We start from the raw sequence: 19,162 nt of genomic DNA, 5'->3' as shown, positions 1-19,162 counted from the left end.
TTTCTAATGTGTATGTATCCAAGTATGAGTTATCTTAACTGTTGCACAAATATATTTTCATATATTTTTTATTGGTGCGGTTTGGTGTACATCAACCTTTATACACTAGAACTTACACAATAAGCCCATCAAGCTATACAAAAGAATTGCAGACAAAGGGCAGAACAGCTGAACTATAACAGATGAAGACAAAGTAAATACAAAATGAAATAAAATAAAGTAAAATTGTAACACTGTGATCATTTCTGTGGTTTTGACAAAAAGAAATTTAAAGACAGATGGATTCCCATTCAGAGGGGATTCAAAGTGCTTAGATTAACATGCAGGCAATTATTCCCTCTTTTTTTGTCCAGTGCAGCTGCCTCCATTTGGAGGATTATTCCCTGTAATATGGCTCAGTGTCAGTCCCATCCATGCAATTAAACTTGTTAGACATCATGAGAAAATATACAATGTACACTGTGCAAGACAGACATGGGAAGGATGAAGCCAGAAAGACGCTCCATATCTAAAGTTTGCTTTCCAAAAAGAAAAAAAGTACCATTAATATGAGTTAAACATGAAAGTGCTGTTTGTTTTTTAGCAGCGAGTGCCTCGTTTACTTTGTGTGAGACACTGACAAGAAACTGAATCAGATGCACTCCTCTTTAATAGCAGTGGGATGGTTGAGGACATTTAGTTGAGCTGGATTCAACAGATCGAGTAATTAGCCCCTATCCTTAGTCTTTTTTCTTGTAAAACTGAAAAGTGCTTTTTAAAAATGCTTCTGGTGAAGTATAAATTTCACATTATGGCTTCAGCTTAGTCCTTTTTTGAGGGTGTCTTCTTCACCTCATTCTGGCGCGCTGAGCAGTAATGACACTCTTCACCGGCCCTTGATGGTGTAGGGCAGCAAAACTCCCACTAGTTCTTGTTAGTAGTCCAACAGCTTTTAGGGATTGAAAAAGCCAATAATACTTCAGAAACACACTTCACACAGTAAAGATTTTGCTTCATTAAAAATCTGTGTTGTCTTCTGTGTTAGCTATGTGAAAGCCTGGTGACTGAATGGCAGATCAGATAAACATATACAGATTATTGCAGGGCTGACACATAGAGGAAGCCAAACATTTACACCTACAGGTAATGCATGGGGTTAGGTAATTCACCACTTAACCTAACCCCATGCATCTCTTTGGACTGTGGAAGCTGGAGTACCCGAAGAGAGTCAATACAGGAAAACATGGAAACTCCACACAGAAAGGCACCCCTTTGGATTCAAACCCAGGACCTTCTTGTTGTGAGGTTACATTTCTAACCACTGCACTGCCACCTGGAATAACATGGGAAAAAATACACAGGCATCCACACCAAAGTATCGGCAGGTGCTGGGCTGAGAATAAATCGACACACACATCACTCACTGCATCACAGCAGCTGTACGATTTCAAGGACTGCTTTGAGCTGTGCATCACTGAGTATTTGTTATGCTTTTTGCATCGCGCAACAGAGGCGCCTCTTTGGTGTTTGCCTGTATTTGATGACTGTGGAGTGACATGTTGTCAACAGAAATTCTCCTATTGAAGCAGTTATTCATCTGTCAGGTATATGATCATCGCAATATTTTGATTTTGATTGGACATCATCTTGCCATGTCATGTGATCACGTGATTTAAGATAGCACTGCTCTGTGCGGAAAAATGTACAGTTACCATGATGCCACAAAGACGTGAAACTGGTGTTTTACGGTGTTTTTAAATGTTGAATAAACACAAATAAAATAAAAATGATTTATATTAAAAAGCAATAACAACTCTGTTGGTTCATAAATTATTTCACAGGATCATCAGTCTTTTGTGGGGTTTTTTAACATGTTGTTTGTTGGGACTAAATTAAAAAAAGAAAAAGTGTACATATTTAACTGAGTACTGTATTTAGACTTCAGGCACTTCATCATCATCATTTTGCTCTGTCAGCAGTAAGTGTCATGACACTCTTTACTGCATGCATGGTTAGATACGAGCAACAAGACAGAAAATCTCACATGTTAAAGGTTCTTGGCAGGAGTCAAGCTAAGTAAGCTACAATCATGTGGCTCATCCAACCACAACTAACTATCCAGTTTGTACTTCAGTGATTAAATCCATAAAACAGTCACAAAGGTGAGTTGCAGTGTCATTCAAGCTCCTGAACATTGAACTAGGAAATACACATCGCTGAAAACACATTTTACTAATTATAGCCCCTTTGCAGATGCTTGTATCGTCACGGTTTGTCCTGATGTTTTAGTCACAAAGTGTAATCTCTCTCTGTACCTGATCAGCAGTGTTACTCAGTGTGTGTGTTTATTCCTTTATTTTCAGGTCCGAAACATTCTTGCAGGAAACCGAAAGAAACGAGCTGTGCAAGCACTGCATGAGGCACGTTTGTAGAAACAAACATGGGTAATCTTTCTCTCTCGTGCCGTCTCTCTAGGTCATCCTGGTGGAGTTGTATTCCACGGGGTTCCAGCGTTCCTTCTCAGATGAAGACGACCTGACTGCAATTGCTGATAGCGATGTTGTCTATGCCTTCCAGGCTCCTTCACTCTCCAGTCGTGGAGGCTCCGCACAACACTCAGGTAACCATGGCAACAGGCTGTCCATCAAAGGCGCTGCAGACACTGACTTCCCACACTCGTTTGGCAATTTATCTTTTTTTCTTCATTTCCAATTTTCTTTTTGTCAGCCTCCCTCGGTCCTTTTGATTAACTTTTATTCACACTAATTCGCACTTACACTTGTAACCGTTTTTCACTTCCATCGAGTCCTCATGTTTCATTAACCACCGTGTTTTTCAAAAGCTGAAACTTTACTGTGTTGAGGAGAGGGTCACTGTCCGCAGGGTGTTTTGTATTCTTCCTTTCATTCTGTTTCTCTATGCATGATAGAACCTAAACAAATGAAATTACATGTCACGTCTGAACGGCAACATAATTCAAATAGAAACTTTGAGTTTTGTCGTATCTTTTTGTTCGCACATAAATTAAATTATTGTACCTAGGATGTTGAGTGTCGCAGATCATGGCAAGAACAAATTCTCTCTTGTCATTTAAGGTAACACTTAAGAGAGGGGCTTTTTATATTCTTGATCACCCATTCTTGCTTGCAGTCTCGGTCGTTGTGTCCTTGGGCAAGACACTTCACCTACCGCCTACTGGTGATGGCCAGAGGGGCCGATGGCACGATATGGCAGCCTCGCTTCTGTCAGTCTGCCCCAGGGCAGCTGTGGCTACAATTGTAGCTTGCCTCCACCAGTGTGTGAATGAATAGTGGAATTGTAAAGTGCTTTGAGGTTCTCGAAAAGCGCTATATAAATGCAATCCATTATTATTATTATTATTATTATTATTATTATTATTTTCCTTCCAAGAAAGGCTAAAAAATATAAGCAGTCTCCTCAAGGAATGTCTCTGTCTCATAAAGGAGTTGCAGGTAGAAAGCTGAGTCAGAGATTACTCATCTCCTAAAACTCGTTTCATCGACATTTGAAGCTTCTAAATGCACATCTTAGGTGAGGCTGAGAGCAAATAATGTCTTGTGCCGCTTTCATCTGTTTGATTTGTACGGAGAAGTGGTGAAAAAACCATAAAGCATTTTCCCATGTGCACATTTCATTAGTCAATTTCTAAAGCCATTTTCTGTTAGGTTTTATCAGAATTAGTTGATGTCTTTGGTAGCGTTTGCATGTTCCCTTCAAATTAAATTCTGCACAGAGAGCGAGCTGCTGCAGGTTTGCGCTCTCGAAGCGCTTCTTGCTTAGGATGATTCCCGCAGTTGTCCTTGTAGCACACAGCAAGAAGTAATCCACTCTAGATGCTAGTGGAAGTACTATATGGAAGTACTATATGGAAGTACTATATGGAGGCAGGAAACTCATTCACAAACAGAGATCACAGGGGAATATTAGTTGTGCTTCTCACCTATTGGTGGAATCTGGGATCACATTTGTATTAATGAACTGGCAGGTTAAAGAGTAGCTAATATTCGATATGACTTTTGCATTTTCATGTGCACCTCTGTTGAATGATGTATAGCATGTACAAAAGTTCAGAGATGCAGTCTATGTGTGAAAACACCTTGAGTCTCTGAAGCTAGAAGCCCGAGGTGTAACACCTCAGGATCTACTATCCTGAGGTGTCACACTCACCAACTCTGAAATAAACTTTTTTTTCTTCAGTTTTCTCAGAACATCTTTGCAAAGGTGCATCCTCACTTCACTGGTCATGTGGCACAGCCAAGCTTGCCCTTCTCAGTCGCAGCACCTCACCCCGAAAAAGACAACTCCGGACTTAAAACCAGCACCTGCCACTGACCCCACAACTTACTTTAAGAGAACAGCTTCTAGTTAACCAACAACAAAGCCGTTATGAGAGATTTTGTTACCCCTGGAAAAAGAATGACATCAATAATTTATTTCAGAGCTCAAAGTGCTCATGAAAAATTAAGACTCTTCACTTTCTCAACAGGAGGCCTTTGTATTGTCACTTCGCAGTCAAAACAATGTCACAATACTGGGAGAGGGCGCAGGCATACAGTGTGTTTTCACTCACACTTGCATAGGAACACAAACGTTTGTCAAAAACACATTCACACGTTTCCATCCCTTCTGAGGACATTAGGTTATTTCCCGGACTCCTTCAGTCTAACTTTAAAACCTAAAGTTTTCACTCTGAAATCTATTATTTTATGGAAATCTAAAGGTTTTACTACACAACAAAGTCACACACAGCACTACTGTAGAAGTCAATTGCTTAATCTATTAGACTTACACTATATGACCCTTGAGGTGAAGCACTACACTAAGTACAAACCTATATATGCAGGCATGCATCTGTAATGAATCACACATAATTATTCTGTGTCAAAGTGACTTTTGTTCTTGTGAACATCAGATGAAAATGATAAATTGTCACGCCTCATAATCACAGGAGAGTCTTAGCATGTATTGCATTAATTTACACACTCATTGCCATGTAGACCTCGGCATGACATTGTGGATATAACAGATGATATATGGATCTTTAATTTCTTCTTGTCAGTTGTTAGAAAAAGTATTTTTACATTAATAATACAGGGCAGCTTTTATTTGGAGAGTAATTAAATTTTATTATCTGAAGCACAGAGGGAAGGTGTGGAGTGTTTCAAGTCGAGCTGCTGGTGCAAAGGACATTAATCTTCATCACAGGAGGCATAACCTTCGAGAATTAAACCGTACTGTTGTTCGTGGCTTATCGAAACTTAAACAAACAGCGTTACAACTAAATAAAAAAGTTAAAAGAAAGATATTTTATATTATGTTGAGATCTCAGATTATCATTCAGCTCCAGTGGCAAGTGTTGATACATATGCAGATATGGAGCTCGCTAAGAGAAAGGGTGAAGGGGAGTGCAGGTAGCAAAATTGCTCAACAGGACTCATGTGGATTTTTAACCAGTAGGTATTGCTGGAGAAGAAGAAAGAAGAAAGTCATACTCAAATGAAATAGCAGGGATTGCTCTGAGGGAAATGGGGTGTAATTTTATACAGGATCTTTTCACGCAAGCCACATTTTTTTATTTATTTAGTTATTCATTATTTTGAGCAGAGCTCTGATATTGCTGCTGTCTGTCATGTAGTTTGTTTTGCAGTTTGTGTGGGAATGTGAAGCCCAGCGAGAAGCAAACAGATGACTGTATAGAAAGCCTTTAGGACTGAATGCAATGAATAGCTTACTCACATAACAACCTGCCCCGGAGGTCCGAGATTTGTTTCCTTCCAAGAGATGCAAATTAGTTTGGCTCATGTTTGGTTCATGTATGAATTCCACTTTTATCAGTTACTTTAATTGGGATCAGATCTCACCAGGCAGGAGTAGGAGCAGAAAAACAATAGTTTTAGGGACTTGGTACAAAATTGAAAAATAATTTATTTATGAGATTGTGAGTGAGTTGTGGTAGATGATCAGCCTTACTAATGCATGTGTTCATGATGAAATAGACACTACAAGCATGTCCCATCCCTTCAGGTTTAATCTTTGATTTACAGAAATGATAAACAAAACCGTTTTGTGGCACGTAAGAGCAGCTAATTTTCCCAGATCATCTGTGACCAAATTGGATTTGTACACCGACAGTAATTGTCACAGAGTATAGACTTTATTGCCAAGGTTATTAAATGTGAAACCAGCAGTGCAAAGGCTCAAAAACCTTATTTCATGTCTCATTTTCTTGACTAATTTGTTTCAGTTGGCAGAAATCTTTGCAGCACTTATGTTATTGCTTATGTTTTACTAAAATACTGACACATACAAATTTGCACAGGCATAAACGCAGTTACCTATATGATGTATTCTCAGGAGTCTCTATCTCGCGGTCGTGCTTCTGACAGCTGTAGGATGACTTATAGCAAAGTTATATGGTGCAGCTCAGAATAGTGCTACCTTTTCATGGTGGAAGCAAGGCAAGCAAACGTGGACTGAAAATGTGCTTTCACAGCACACAGTGGCACAGAATAAACACTTAATAAGGCAAATTACCGCACAGCAGATTCTCAACGTGCAGTCAGAAACACAGATGATTATTTTCTTCTTTACCTCTGCAACACAGAAAATTATATATTTGCTATGCCAACCTTGCTGCTTTACAAATGTGAGAAAGATAATTCTCTAACCATGTTTTCTATTTTAGGTCTGAACGAAATGTGAACAGAATAAGAGTCTGCAGACACACTGGAAGGCTCTGGGAGAGTCTCTGCGCAAAATTTGGAGACAATATTTTAACACTTGTTCAGATATTTTAGTCTGGACGAAAGTGACGGATCAGCTGTTTCACAGTTAGGTTTACCCACCTGAGTGGCTACTAAGAAGTTTCTCTGGGTGGAAAAAAATGAATATGAAGGTGTGATATTTTTAGGGGTTTTTTTGGCAAATAACTTGTTTTTGAATAGGCTCCATTAGCCACTGACTCCTTTCTTGTCCTTTTCCAACATTTTCCCCCTCCCCACATTTCCTCTTTGTGGGAAAACAAGGGTAATTAGGATGCTAATGATGAAGGTACAAAGGCCCAAAAGCTCTCTCTCCTCTATCATCATTATAAATATATGAATAATGAATAGCCCTTCATGTAACAGCAAGACAAAAAAAAAGGGATAGAGAGCCTAAATTTCAACATCAAGAAAAGTAACCAAGTTTAGTGGAGAGCGGTTTGAGAAGGATTTCTTTCTGGCTGTGTGCACGAATGTGCTGGGCTGGATTTTGTTTAACTTTATCTGTAAACGTTCTGGGGTATATTGAATCAAAACTGCTCCATAGTACAGTAATGAGGTTTTGCAGCAGCAGGAGGCCTCTCGGTAGAAAACATTGAAAAATCAATTAGGTCTAAAGCGCCACAATATCGTCCTATTTCAGCCTTAACAGTCTGGGCAATTTGCACATAAATAGAGTGATGGGAAAGGGAGAGAGTAGGTCCAGGTTTGAGCTAGGTGCAGGGCGGCAAGTGTTGCACTATGGCTGTCCAGCTGGGCTTTATTAAAGAGATAATCCCCTGGATTATACACACTGGTCTTATTTATGTGGTCGGCACATTAGATTGAAAATCCAACAATATCAGTATTTATTAGACAATATTTAATTGGGCCGAGCAAATGGTACATTAAAAAGTCAAGACAGAAAGAGACAATAAAGTAAACAGATGCAGCTTTAAAAAAAATAAATGACTGATAACTCTACTAATGGTGACTTCCTTCTACTCTGAATGAAAATGGAATTTCAACTTTGTATAATATAAAAATAAAACTAGTATAAACAAATGAACATAAAATAAAGTTTCAAATTGTTTCAAATGGTGTGCGCCGTTTAAATTTGTCTACTATGATTAACTATTAACTATAATTTTGATATGATGAGACAAATTATTGTGTGTGTGCAGAGCTGAGATGTATGTGCTTATGAACACATACATAAATAGACTCGCACTGAGACAAAGACATCACACATGCAAATGAAATGCTGCCAAGTACATATTCCTTCCAGTTCCATTAAGACAGTTACATGCCGCCTAAAGCGAACTAAGTGCAGAAAAGCAAATATATTCCAGGAAGATTCATCAGGGAACTCGTGGCCCTCCAATAGAATTCATCATGTAAAATAACCTGAAGAGAATGGAGGCAAAAAGAAATTTCATGTGTCTACAGTCACTGCCCTGATCACCACAACTGCCTCTGGAAAGTGTTCTTAACTCATGTGGGAAATAAGAGCTACTGTCATCTCAGCAGCCTTATTAAGAAGAACACAAACAGTGCATAAATGGTGGCTTGAATGCTTCATCTTTCCACAAGCATGTTGAAACATCTAGTGTACGATGAGCTCAGAACACATCTTAATTATGTTTAAAACCCTTGGAGGTTCCTAAGGACATTTATTGTCTTTTTCATTTTTAGTTTTAAACCATCTTCACTGTGTTGAGTGGAATATAGCCAAATTTGTCAAAGAATGTTTTTTTTACTTATTTTTTTTAATTGTGGTGTCAATTCATTAAATCAGCCTAAAATGGCTAAGTTACAGCAATCCATCCACCTTAGTCCCTTTGGACAAAAATGTCCACATTGAAACCCATTATAAACGCTATTTTTCACGCCAGAAAAATTACGGTCAAATCGATCGTCAGGTTTCTAGCTTAGGTTTCGTTTTGGACTACAGGCCTTAGAGTTGTAATTTTTTTATTTGTCCACCGGGTGGCGCCCTTGCTCCACATGTGACGCCTGCTGGAACATACACATGTTTGTGTATGTTCTCCAGCGGCCTGCTCGAGACAGATACCCGGAAAAGGCAGACTAATTTCCCGCGTAGAGCAGCAGCTTGGCCCGCTGCTCGTTCCGGACCATTTTCTACCCTTAGGTTCGTTTGATTTTTTATTTTTTATTTTTAATCAACAGGAAATGACATATTTGTTTTCACGTGGTAGCGGAAGTGTGTGCTGCAGACACGGGAACCGAACCATATGCTCCAGCGCTGCGCGAAACACACCCGCGGCAGAGGCACTCCTCCCCGGGGGAGCAGGAGCAGCAGCGCCGCCTGGGGACATTTTTGGCTTCTGGAAAAAAAATTAAAACCGGATCGAAATTAATGTTCGTGCCAATCTTTTGTCCATCTAAAGGCCTAATTATAATAACAATAAAATATTACTTCAAATGTTTTTTTTGGAAAATATTTTATGTTTTATGTTTTATGTTTTTGGGGCAAAAAAAGCAGTGCGCTCATGTGACGAAACCGGGATATAAAGGGTTAAAATCCGCGAAATGTAATTAAAACTTGACATGAATATTTCAGGGAGAAGTAGTTTTAAAAGACTGACCAATTTAAAGTGAAAAAAAAAATTAATATTTAATATTTTTATTGCACTTTTTGGGCGTGGTCGATAGTGTGCATTTTATGAAATGCGCTCCTGGAAAAAAAAATAAAAGGCGATCGAAATGACTCTTGGTGCCAATCTTTAGTCCATCTAAAGGCCTAATTATAATAACAATCAAATATTACTTCAAATGTTATTTTTTTTAAATATTGAGTTTTTTTGTTTTTGGGGGCTAAAAAAACAGGGCGCTCATGAAGTAAAACTGGGATTTAAAGGGTTAAAACAACGAAAATATAATTAAAACTTTATATGAATATTTCAGGGAGAAGTAGTTTTAAAAGACTGACCAATTTAAAGTGGAAAAAAATATTAATATATAATATTTTTATTGCACTTTTTGGGGAATGGACATTTATGTCCATTAGGGACCAAGGTGGATATCTTTTTTAGGGATCTCCAAAGTTAAGTAACCAGTCAGCAGGGCAGAAAAAAAGTCTTCTGTTTATGTTCCACTTTTATAGATGTTTTACAAAAGAGGGCTCTCCCATGTTGTTTGATTTGTTGATATTCCCGTTCACATGGCAGCAACTCAGTGCATTTAGGCATTTAGATGAACACAACTATCTCTGGGGTTTACAGAGAAAGGTCCAAAATGAGAAAATAGAAAAGACTTCTGGCATCGTCAGACAGTGGCCAGACTGCTTCAAGCTGATAGGAAGACAACAGTGATTCAAATAACCGCTCGTTATTGCCAGAGTATGCAGAAGAGCATCTCTGAATGCAGAACACGTCCAGCAGAAGACCGTACCGGGTGCCACTCCTGTCAGCTAAGAACAAAAACCGAGACTGAAATTGACACGGGCTCAGCAAAATTGGACAACAGAAGACTGGAAAAACGTTGGCCGCTCTCATGAGTCTCAATTTCTGCTGAGACAGTTTGGTGTAACCAAAATAAAAACATGAATCCATGCTACCTTGTATCAGCGATTCAGACTGGTGGCGGCAGTGTAATAGAGTGGGAGATGGATATTTTCTTGTCATACTCACCTGAGTATTGTTCCTGACCATTTGCGTCATAGATGTGCAGCTGATAAACCTTTATCAACTGACTGACGCCACGATTTCAACATGGTCTTTGAGGAATGTTTCCAGCACCTTGTTGAATCTGCACGACAAAAATTAAGGCATTTTAAAGAGGGTCCAGCCTGCTACTAGCGAGGTTAAATTAATGAAGTGGCTGGTGAGTGTAGAATAAGATTAAGATTAGCAGAACAGTGCTTAACAGGACAAAATGCAGAAAAAGATACTTTGGGCGATTTGGAAATTATGTCATCACGAAGTTTGTGCAGCAGACTGTGCTCCGACTGCACCGTTTCATATACCGTCCTCTTTACTGTCTGCATGTGTTGTTCCTCTTAATAGGGTTTGTGCGGTGACCACTCTTGACACAACGTTGTGCCTTCCTGCTGTATATGACAGACGGTTAAATGGATGCATTTAAGGGAAGGAACATAGAGAAGAGAGGAAAAAATAGGGCAGCATCAGGTGTGTTCAGTTCCTTCTGTGCAGCTTGCCTAATCTGTAATTTTGCTCTTGGCATGAGGCTCAGGTGCTTTGCTCTCATCTGAGCCATTGTGTGGTCAGATGAGTGTTTGCTGCCAAGACCTCAGATTTGCTCAAGACTGTAAGGTAGCGGGTTCACCTGGATATTTTTGGTCGGGTATGTGGATTGTGCTGACGCGTGTCCCTGATCTGGCTCCCGCACTGCTTGGAAGGAGTGTCTTTTCTCATCATTTATGTGCCGGAGTGTTCACACAACCTTATTTTTACACTTCAGCAATGAGCAGAAGTGTTTCCTAATTGACTTTTGTCTGAAACATTTCATCTGTGAATTGAATTTTGCAAAGTAATGGGATGATCAAGGGCACATTTCCAGCAAATGCTGACTCAAATCCTCTGTCGATACTAGAAGCAGCACTGTAGGCTTTCACTTTTAAATGCCATCTTAACCATCTTAAAGATATTTGTGTTCACCAGCTACAAACCACACTGTAGCCAGATACCATTATTTAGCATTGGCTTTCCAGACTTTGATGTGAAAGTTGAAGCTTGCATATGTCTGCATGAAAGCAAACTGCAGCTAGGCTGTGTTAAAGCTTACAGTAAGGAAGAGTAACATACTTTATAAAAGACTGCTTTGTCCTCCCAGGTGTAACAATCTGTCCTTCACCCATCTCACAGGTCTAAAAAACTCTCAATAATCTCCTGATGTGGCAATTACCACTTTTGCTATCCTTCATTACCTGACTCTTCTTTGTAGCTGAGGGCTGATTCATCCCTAACATTCAGATGATGGAGACTTTTTAGGGAAAGAAAGGAAAATAGATACTGACAATGATAAATAGAGTACCAGTGAGAGAGGATAAGATAAGAAAAAAAAAAAGGAAAAATTAAAGGATGGCGAGTTAAGACGAGAATGAATGCCGGAGGAGTCTTCTGCAGGACTGAGTTGTTTAATTAATGTTGCCGTACACACCACCTCCATTCCCAAGAGCAGTTTCTGTTTCTGTTTTTGTTTCTTTCACCTCATAATCCTCTTTTTTGTATCTCTTTTCCACTTAGTTCAGTTGCATCCACTTCAGTCTCAGGGTTTATCTTTTAATTACAAAGAGCAGATTACAAGGAGAATTTTACAGCAGCCATGACATTGTTGCAATAACAACAACAAATAGCTTACTGTGGGTCGACCTGATAGCCGGTTGGCAATGAGAATGATACCACGTACACCCTGGCATCTTAAACAAGGAGTTATTGGTTTGATTCTCTTGTTCTTTCCCCACATTTCCTCACTTTTTCTCTCTATGTGCCCGTTATTACTATAACATCAGAAATAAGTCAGTACGTACACGAGAAGGCATACAGTGTTCCACTCGTCAAGTGTCTCTCACACCTGAAGGCTTTGCTTGGAAATCACTCTTTACAAATGACAAACGACTGTTCTTTCCTTTAGGTCTGGACACTCTTACAGTCTCTCCTTTCTTTTCCACTCTGATACCTTCCACTCCTCCCACTTTCTACTCCACAAAAACCTCTTTCACTTCATGGGTCTGCTCTATCCATCTCAATAAGGGATAGATGAAGGTGTGAGAATAACAGTCTGGCAGGTATTTCTCCCAGTGTCCTCAGGACATATCGGTTATGATACCGCTCGCCACACAGGACATATTACTTTCTGATTTTAAAAGTGCTTTTTGCTCTGGTCCTCTCAGAAGCAAGAGTTATATGTTCCTCTGTCTCTAATTGTTTGATAGTAATAATTCTTAACATCTTAAAAATTGTTTTAGAATACGTCAGATTTAAATAATTTTTTTTAATTAGACATGAATTAGAAGTCGGAGATGTGTTGTGTTTTTGCAGACTTTTCCTTTCTCGTTTCAAAAAGAAGTTCTTTCACTGAGCTCTTTTTTACGCCTTATTAGTCTCCCTTCTCGCTTTTTTGGTGGCACTTTATCTCAGCTTTACATCTATTCACGCTTGCTTTCCTTAGATTTCTTTTATTAAGAGGTGGGAAATAAAGAACTACAAAACCTTGTTCCTGTAGAGTTTTCATATATCTGTATTTTACTTGACTATTTAAATTTTCAGACAACTTTTGTTCTCTACATTCAAACGTATATATCTTTGCTCCTTACATTTTCATAACAGGTTCATTACTTCAGGTCTAACGGATTTGAGGGGATTATTTTGCATCACTGTTATGTTCAAACTAAGTTAAACATCAAATTTATGCATCATTTATCGCACTATAGAACTTAAACAAGGGGTTTAAGTTGTATAGTGCAATAAAAAAGATTAACAAGAGTAACGTGGCAAGTAATTTCAAACACACAAACTGTAGCTGTGCAGTTTGTAACACAATGTGTTCAATTCAGTTTTATTTATATAGCACCAAAGCACAAAAACATATGACAATGCACTGAGTGTTATAAGGTAAAGACCCTACAGCAATGTGTATCTCTAAAAGTACAGGTTCTGTATTTCCCAGAGACAGAAGAGAAGCTCAGTTTCAGAGGTAGAGAAAAATGTAAGACAGAAATGACAGGACCCGGGTATTATTTTCTTATCATATTTAATATGACATGAAGTTCACTTAGCTTTGCACAAACATGGCTTGTAGAAGTGTCCTCCAACGCGATACGTTTTACTGTTATACTACTAGTACATTTCAGAGCCTGCACTTCACTTTTACGTGAGTAAAAAAACTGAATTAGTACTTCAACTTTTACAAGAGTATTCTTTAAAACAAATATTTGTACTTCTACTTAGGTGATGAATGTGTGTCCTTTTGCCACCATTTATGTGTGCGCGTGTGTGTTTGTTGAAAGTTGAAGCTGAAACATGGTAGTGATTAATTGCATGGTTGAGATCAAACAAGCACAGTTTAATTAAATCCTCTGATAGTGTCAAAGTTTATGTTTCCTGGGAGTCAAGAGGTTGAACCCTCTGTGTCAACTTCCACTATTACTCAGCATTAATCACAGCAGCGTGTTTGTCTTGTAAGTGCGAGCGATATGAGATGCAGCTTCTTTTACAGCTGCTTGGAGTAAATAAGAACAATTTTACCATAATGGAGATTTTTAAAGATCCTTTTGGAAGAAAGTGTAAACGTGTCACATTAAATGGTTGATTTTGCATAACAGTTTTTCATTCACAAACTCAATGTTTTGTTTTGGGGGTTTTTTTTTCATCCCTGGTTCATTTCAGTTGTTCCTAAGACTGGGCACAACTTGGGTTAGAGTAACCAATGATGCGATCCTGTCATGAGATGTTGCTTGTTGCTGGTAAAAATATAATAAGCAGTTTCTTGACACTCAATATTCTGCCCTTTGGCCTGTTGAAAACTTTATAGAGAGAATTTTGGGGCCAAGGGGTTGAGTGTGTTTGGCATAATCAAACGATGATCTCTGACTCACATCAGAGGAGAATCAGCACCTACAAGCCCGAGGCCATGTTTCTCATCAGAAAAGGGTGGACTCCTTAAGTAGTATGCAATAAGTCTCCGCCTTAAAAGGAGGATTCTAAGTATTGTGGGGTCTTGGGTGTAGGGTTGGGCATCTCCAACCTGTCATTCATTGTTCAAAGAAACAGACGCAGAGATTTCATGCATTATAATATGATAAGAAGCAATAAAAAGAAACACATATCCATTGGTGAGCTGTAGCCAATTGCTTTGATGATTTGTCACCAAGAAGCACAACTTAGTTAGAAGGAGAGAAAGATTGGCTGATGGATTATCCCGGCATTCGCAGTGATATGAACAGCTAGCTTCAAAAAGACCATGACAAATGTAATTGTGCCGTGTTAAACAATTTCTCCCTGCTTCCTCTGTTATGGTCAGGGTATCACCACAGCCTCCCTTCCTCCCCCTACGCCTTCACGGCTGGACCTGATGGTCAGAGGTTACCTCCATCTGGCACCCTCTCCTCTGAGTATCTGAACCAGGGTAACTCCAAGGTCCTCCTCCTCATCTGCAACACAGCAGGATCTGGCTCACAAGCTGTCAGGTGAGTTGTTGTCATCGTCATTATTATCCATTTAATTTGTATTGATTTTTTTTGTACATCTGGATGCAGGGCGATCGTGGCTTAAGAGTTGGGAGTTCGCCTTGTAATCGGAAGGTTGCCGGTTTGAGCCCCGGCTTGGACAGTCTCGGTCGTTGTGTCCTTGGGCAAGACACTTCACCCGTTGCCTACTGGTGGTGGTCAGAGGGCCCGGTGGCGCCAGTGTCCGGCAGCCTCGCCTCTGTCAGTGCGCCCCAGGGTGGCTGTGGCTACAATGTAGCTTGCCATCACCAGTGTGTGAATGTGTGTGTGAATGGGTGGGTGACTGGATATGTAAAGCGCTTTGGGGTCCTTAGGGACTAGTAAAGCGCTATATAAATACAGGCCATTTACCATTTACCATCTCTTTAACTCAGATAAGCAGTTTATTTAACAATCATGGCTTCTTCTAGAACTTTTTGAGCACAGAAGAACCAAGTGTAAAGATATCTAAGGTAACCTAGATATCTTTTATGCATTTTAAGGACGTGCCATCCTGCAGTCAGACTGTGTTTTAGACCTTGATCATACACAGAAGCAGACACTTCTCTTGCTCTGCTGTGTCTTAAATAGATTTTGTCGTTCATTCTTTTCCTTTAGTCCTGCTGTGTTATTTCAGCATCAACATCTAACTCCTGTTTGACTTTGACCTGTATGTCTGTTACGTGAATTCCCCAGACTCAACGGGGTTTATTTTTTTAGATTTGTGCAGCTAAAACATACATTCAACTCAATAGTGTTGAAACTAGAGGCCAAGTTAAACAATGTGGTCAAATCAAACCCTCTGACCTGTGAAAAAAATCAATTAGATCCATGTGCTCGTCACTGCTTAGTATCTGCAATGTGCCGCATCTGATGTTAGATTTCAGCAGCATCACAGATGGAAGAAACAATGGAAGAAGCTGATTGGATGCTTGTATTTATTTGAGGTTAAGCATCCCATAGTTACTGAACAGCATTACAAATCAAAGAATCCAAACTTTTGATAAAGTTTACCTGACAGTATCGTCACTGAGAAGGTAAATAAAAAGATATGTGACCAAGACAAATTTCAAGCTTACTTTAAACTGAGCAAAGATTTATTGGCTTGCACGTGAATGTTTTGCTGTTACTATTTTACTAAAACAAGTCCTTGCAAAGGCAGATTGGATGGGGCTTACAGTGCACAAAAGCATCCACATCGCTGTTATTAATACTTTTCAATTTATAACGCTCTCTCCACAGGGGATCAATAAGTCTAACCTCTTATTGACACAAGGCAAGACAGATTTATTTTACTCTCCTGTGATCTAGTTTCAGTCATCATGTGCACTTTGGGATTTGATCTTATAGCTCCACAAATCCATGTAGAGACATTACTGAAAGGCTTGATAATGTCAGGGTCTGACATTTGAAGACTCATCCGTCCACATGCCACCTGACTCGTCTGTGCGGCTACAATAAATGTCTGAGTGTCTCTGTGCAGCCATCTATTCCCAAAATGATCTGGAAAAAGCAATACATCTACAGATGTTTAATTATTTCCTAATTAAAATGCCATAGTGGAATTTCGCTGCATACTATAATAGAATCATGTGGATACCCGAACAGTCCAAATCTGTGCTTAAATGTGCAACTTCAACAGCTTTGCTCCTCTGAGACTGTGATATTATGAAGCTTGTAAAGATTTGCTCCCATTCAGCCTACAGATCATGCTCTGGCGCACAGTAGCAATCAAAACGATCCCGTTCAGGGTCGTTCAGGTTAAGGCAACTCAAGTTCTTTGACTCCAAATTATTTCATCACTCTGAGCTCACTTTGTGCTGCGGGGAGGTTTTAAGAGAGGAAAAACAGGTCTTCTCCAGTACGATGCTGCGACATTAAAAGCTTGGTGTTGCTGTCATACTGTTGTGTTGTGTAGCAACTGAATGAGTTGCACCAATATTTCTTCAAAACAGTTAGCTGCCAAGGCATTGGGAACTTTGTTGCTGTGTTTGTGTTTATACTGTAAATGTCTTAAATGCATTTAAAACTTAAAGTGTTATTGTAATTGTATGTGGACTATATGCAAGGCTTTGGATTAACATAGGTGGAAGAACCCAATTCTAATGGATGCATTGCTGAAATGCAGACTGGTTTCTTATTTGTTCCTGGACAACATGTCAGTACAAGACAGCTGGCTGTAACAACTTGATGCACTTGACATTTGATAGTTTGACACATTCCTAATAAGCCTACAGCTGCTTTTCACTTACTTAGTGTTTCAATGAATTCAGGTTAGACTACGTTTTCTAATCTTAATTACTTGCCAACATACTTAATTATAAATAGCAATCATTTTTTATTTATCTTTTCAATGCAAAACCTACTCTCAAATCTCTTTTGTTCTGCTCTGCTCTACCGTCCTCACTTGTGCTCTGCTCTCGCAGGTTTGGGCCTCCATTTCTTATACTTGAGGACAGGAGTATCTCCTGGGACCAGCTGCATCAGAGCATCCTCAGTAAGCTCTATTATCTGATGCTGAATGGATCTCAGGCTCAGGTAATGCACCCTCACTAACCAATAACATGTCAGCTACTCTATTCTGTGTCCTTGGCGCTTCAGCTCAGGTGGTCCTGGACACTCTGGGTTCTAACAGAACAGATTAAAATAGCAGCGCAGTGGAGAGATCAGTTATATGTCTGAGTCATATTTAGAGCTAATGGAAAAGCAGACAAAGGTTAAAGCAGATGAAAACTCGTAGTTTTTTCTTCCTTCATTGTTTTGATGATTGTAGGGTCTTTGTGATGCTGTGTAAAGCACCTTGAGATGACTGCCACTTCATAAATAATGCATTGAACTGAATTGAATTAATATTTAATAATAAATCTGCAGAAACTACAAATCTGATCCTTTATAGCATGTTGAGTGTATTTATAGGTTAGATTGAGTTCCTAAGTCTTTATATGTTATTAGATTCAATGAGTCTTACTAGCTTCTACAGTCAGACTAGGGAAAACAGTGGTTGGAGACTGCAGGACGACCAAAATTACTGTAGCCAAGTGCAACAAACTTGTTGCCTTTGAAATAGCTGTTGACGTGGACCGGGTCTGCAACTGGCAGGCAGTTGCCATCTTCAAAACGAGTGCTATTTTGCTATTAGGCTGCAGTTGAACGGGGTCGGTGTTTGTGATAATACGGCAGTTAACTGTAAGCAGTTGGTGAAAATCACAAATCTGTTTCACCCTACATCCACAGAAATTCATAATTAAACAGAAATTCAAAGATTTCTTCTCAAATACTGATTTATATAGATATATAACCAGAATACAACCAGATGGCAAGAGAGTTGAGTCGAGTCCCTTATTGCAAAAACAAGTGTCATAGACGAGCTGTGCTTATTGGTGCAGATTGACTCAGATTGATTGCAACGTGCTGGCAATCTGTCTGCATTTTAAAATTAGACGGCAATTATTTGCACACCTTTGCCAATCTGTCTGAATGTGAATGCAGCCAGTGTGAGTTGGACAGTAATTGTTTGGAGATGGATTGCCTTCCACCAGATGACACGTGTAGTCGTCTTGTGATCCAAAGCAGCCGCCCTCAGGTTAAGGGCATTGCACTCTTCCACCAAGGGCTGACCAGCTGGTGGCCAAAACTACGAGCAATCAGTTGCTGAATATGAAAAAATTTAGAGCAGTGACCAGGCAATTTCTGATTTTTGCTGGCTGCAAAGAGGTTGTCATCAAGTTTAGTGACGTATGTCGTTCTTCATATGGGACGTTATGATACTACTTTGAGAGAGCCTGTTTCTCCATCTGTTACCATTTTCATTCAAAGGAGTCTTTAAATCTTTTAAAATCTTTTAAGGTGCTTTTCACAAAAAAAGGCCATTTTTGTATGTAAGATTTTAGCTCTACTGTCCACTCAGTATGTGCTGCTAATCTTGATAAAAGCTGCGATTCAGCCGATGCGTGTTCAAACCATGAACCGTGGCTCAACACTACTGGGTAAATATTTTTGTGGCACGTAAGCACCCATTCATCATGCAGCTGTCTATTTGATTAGGAACTAGGGAGGAAAAGAAGGAGAAACATAAGTCTGGTATTTACTGATTGCTATCTTAGTTTCATAGTTAATTCTTCAAAACCTGTCTGGCCAGATATGAAAACATCCTCTTGTTGTCCTTACTTCCCCTTTATTCTTCTTAAAAATATACCACCAACGCCCCTATGTGGATTTTTGTTTGTTTGTTGTT

The 19,162-nt window shown here is 39.4% G+C and overlaps 1 protein-coding gene across 1 annotated transcript in view; it reads left to right on the top strand.

Annotated features, from left to right (window-relative positions):
• usp43a (ubiquitin specific peptidase 43a) overlaps positions 1–19,162 on the top strand; it is a 137,587-nt gene that overhangs the window by 66,134 nt on the left and 52,291 nt on the right. The window contains exons 6-8 of the mRNA XM_004539282.4: positions 2,455–2,599; positions 14,745–14,910; positions 17,355–17,466. Coding sequence (XP_004539339.2) covers positions 2,455–2,599; positions 14,745–14,910; positions 17,355–17,466 — 423 coding nt within the window. The remainder of the gene's footprint in view (positions 1–2,454; positions 2,600–14,744; positions 14,911–17,354; positions 17,467–19,162) is intronic.

The sequence above is a fragment of the Maylandia zebra genome, linkage group LG6 (assembly GCF_041146795.1).
Source record: "Maylandia zebra isolate NMK-2024a linkage group LG6, Mzebra_GT3a, whole genome shotgun sequence".
NCBI classification, from domain to species: Eukaryota; Metazoa; Chordata; class Actinopteri; order Cichliformes; family Cichlidae; genus Maylandia; species Maylandia zebra.
Note: the sequence above shows the minus strand (reverse complement) of the source record. Positions and strands in the feature narration are given on the sequence as shown.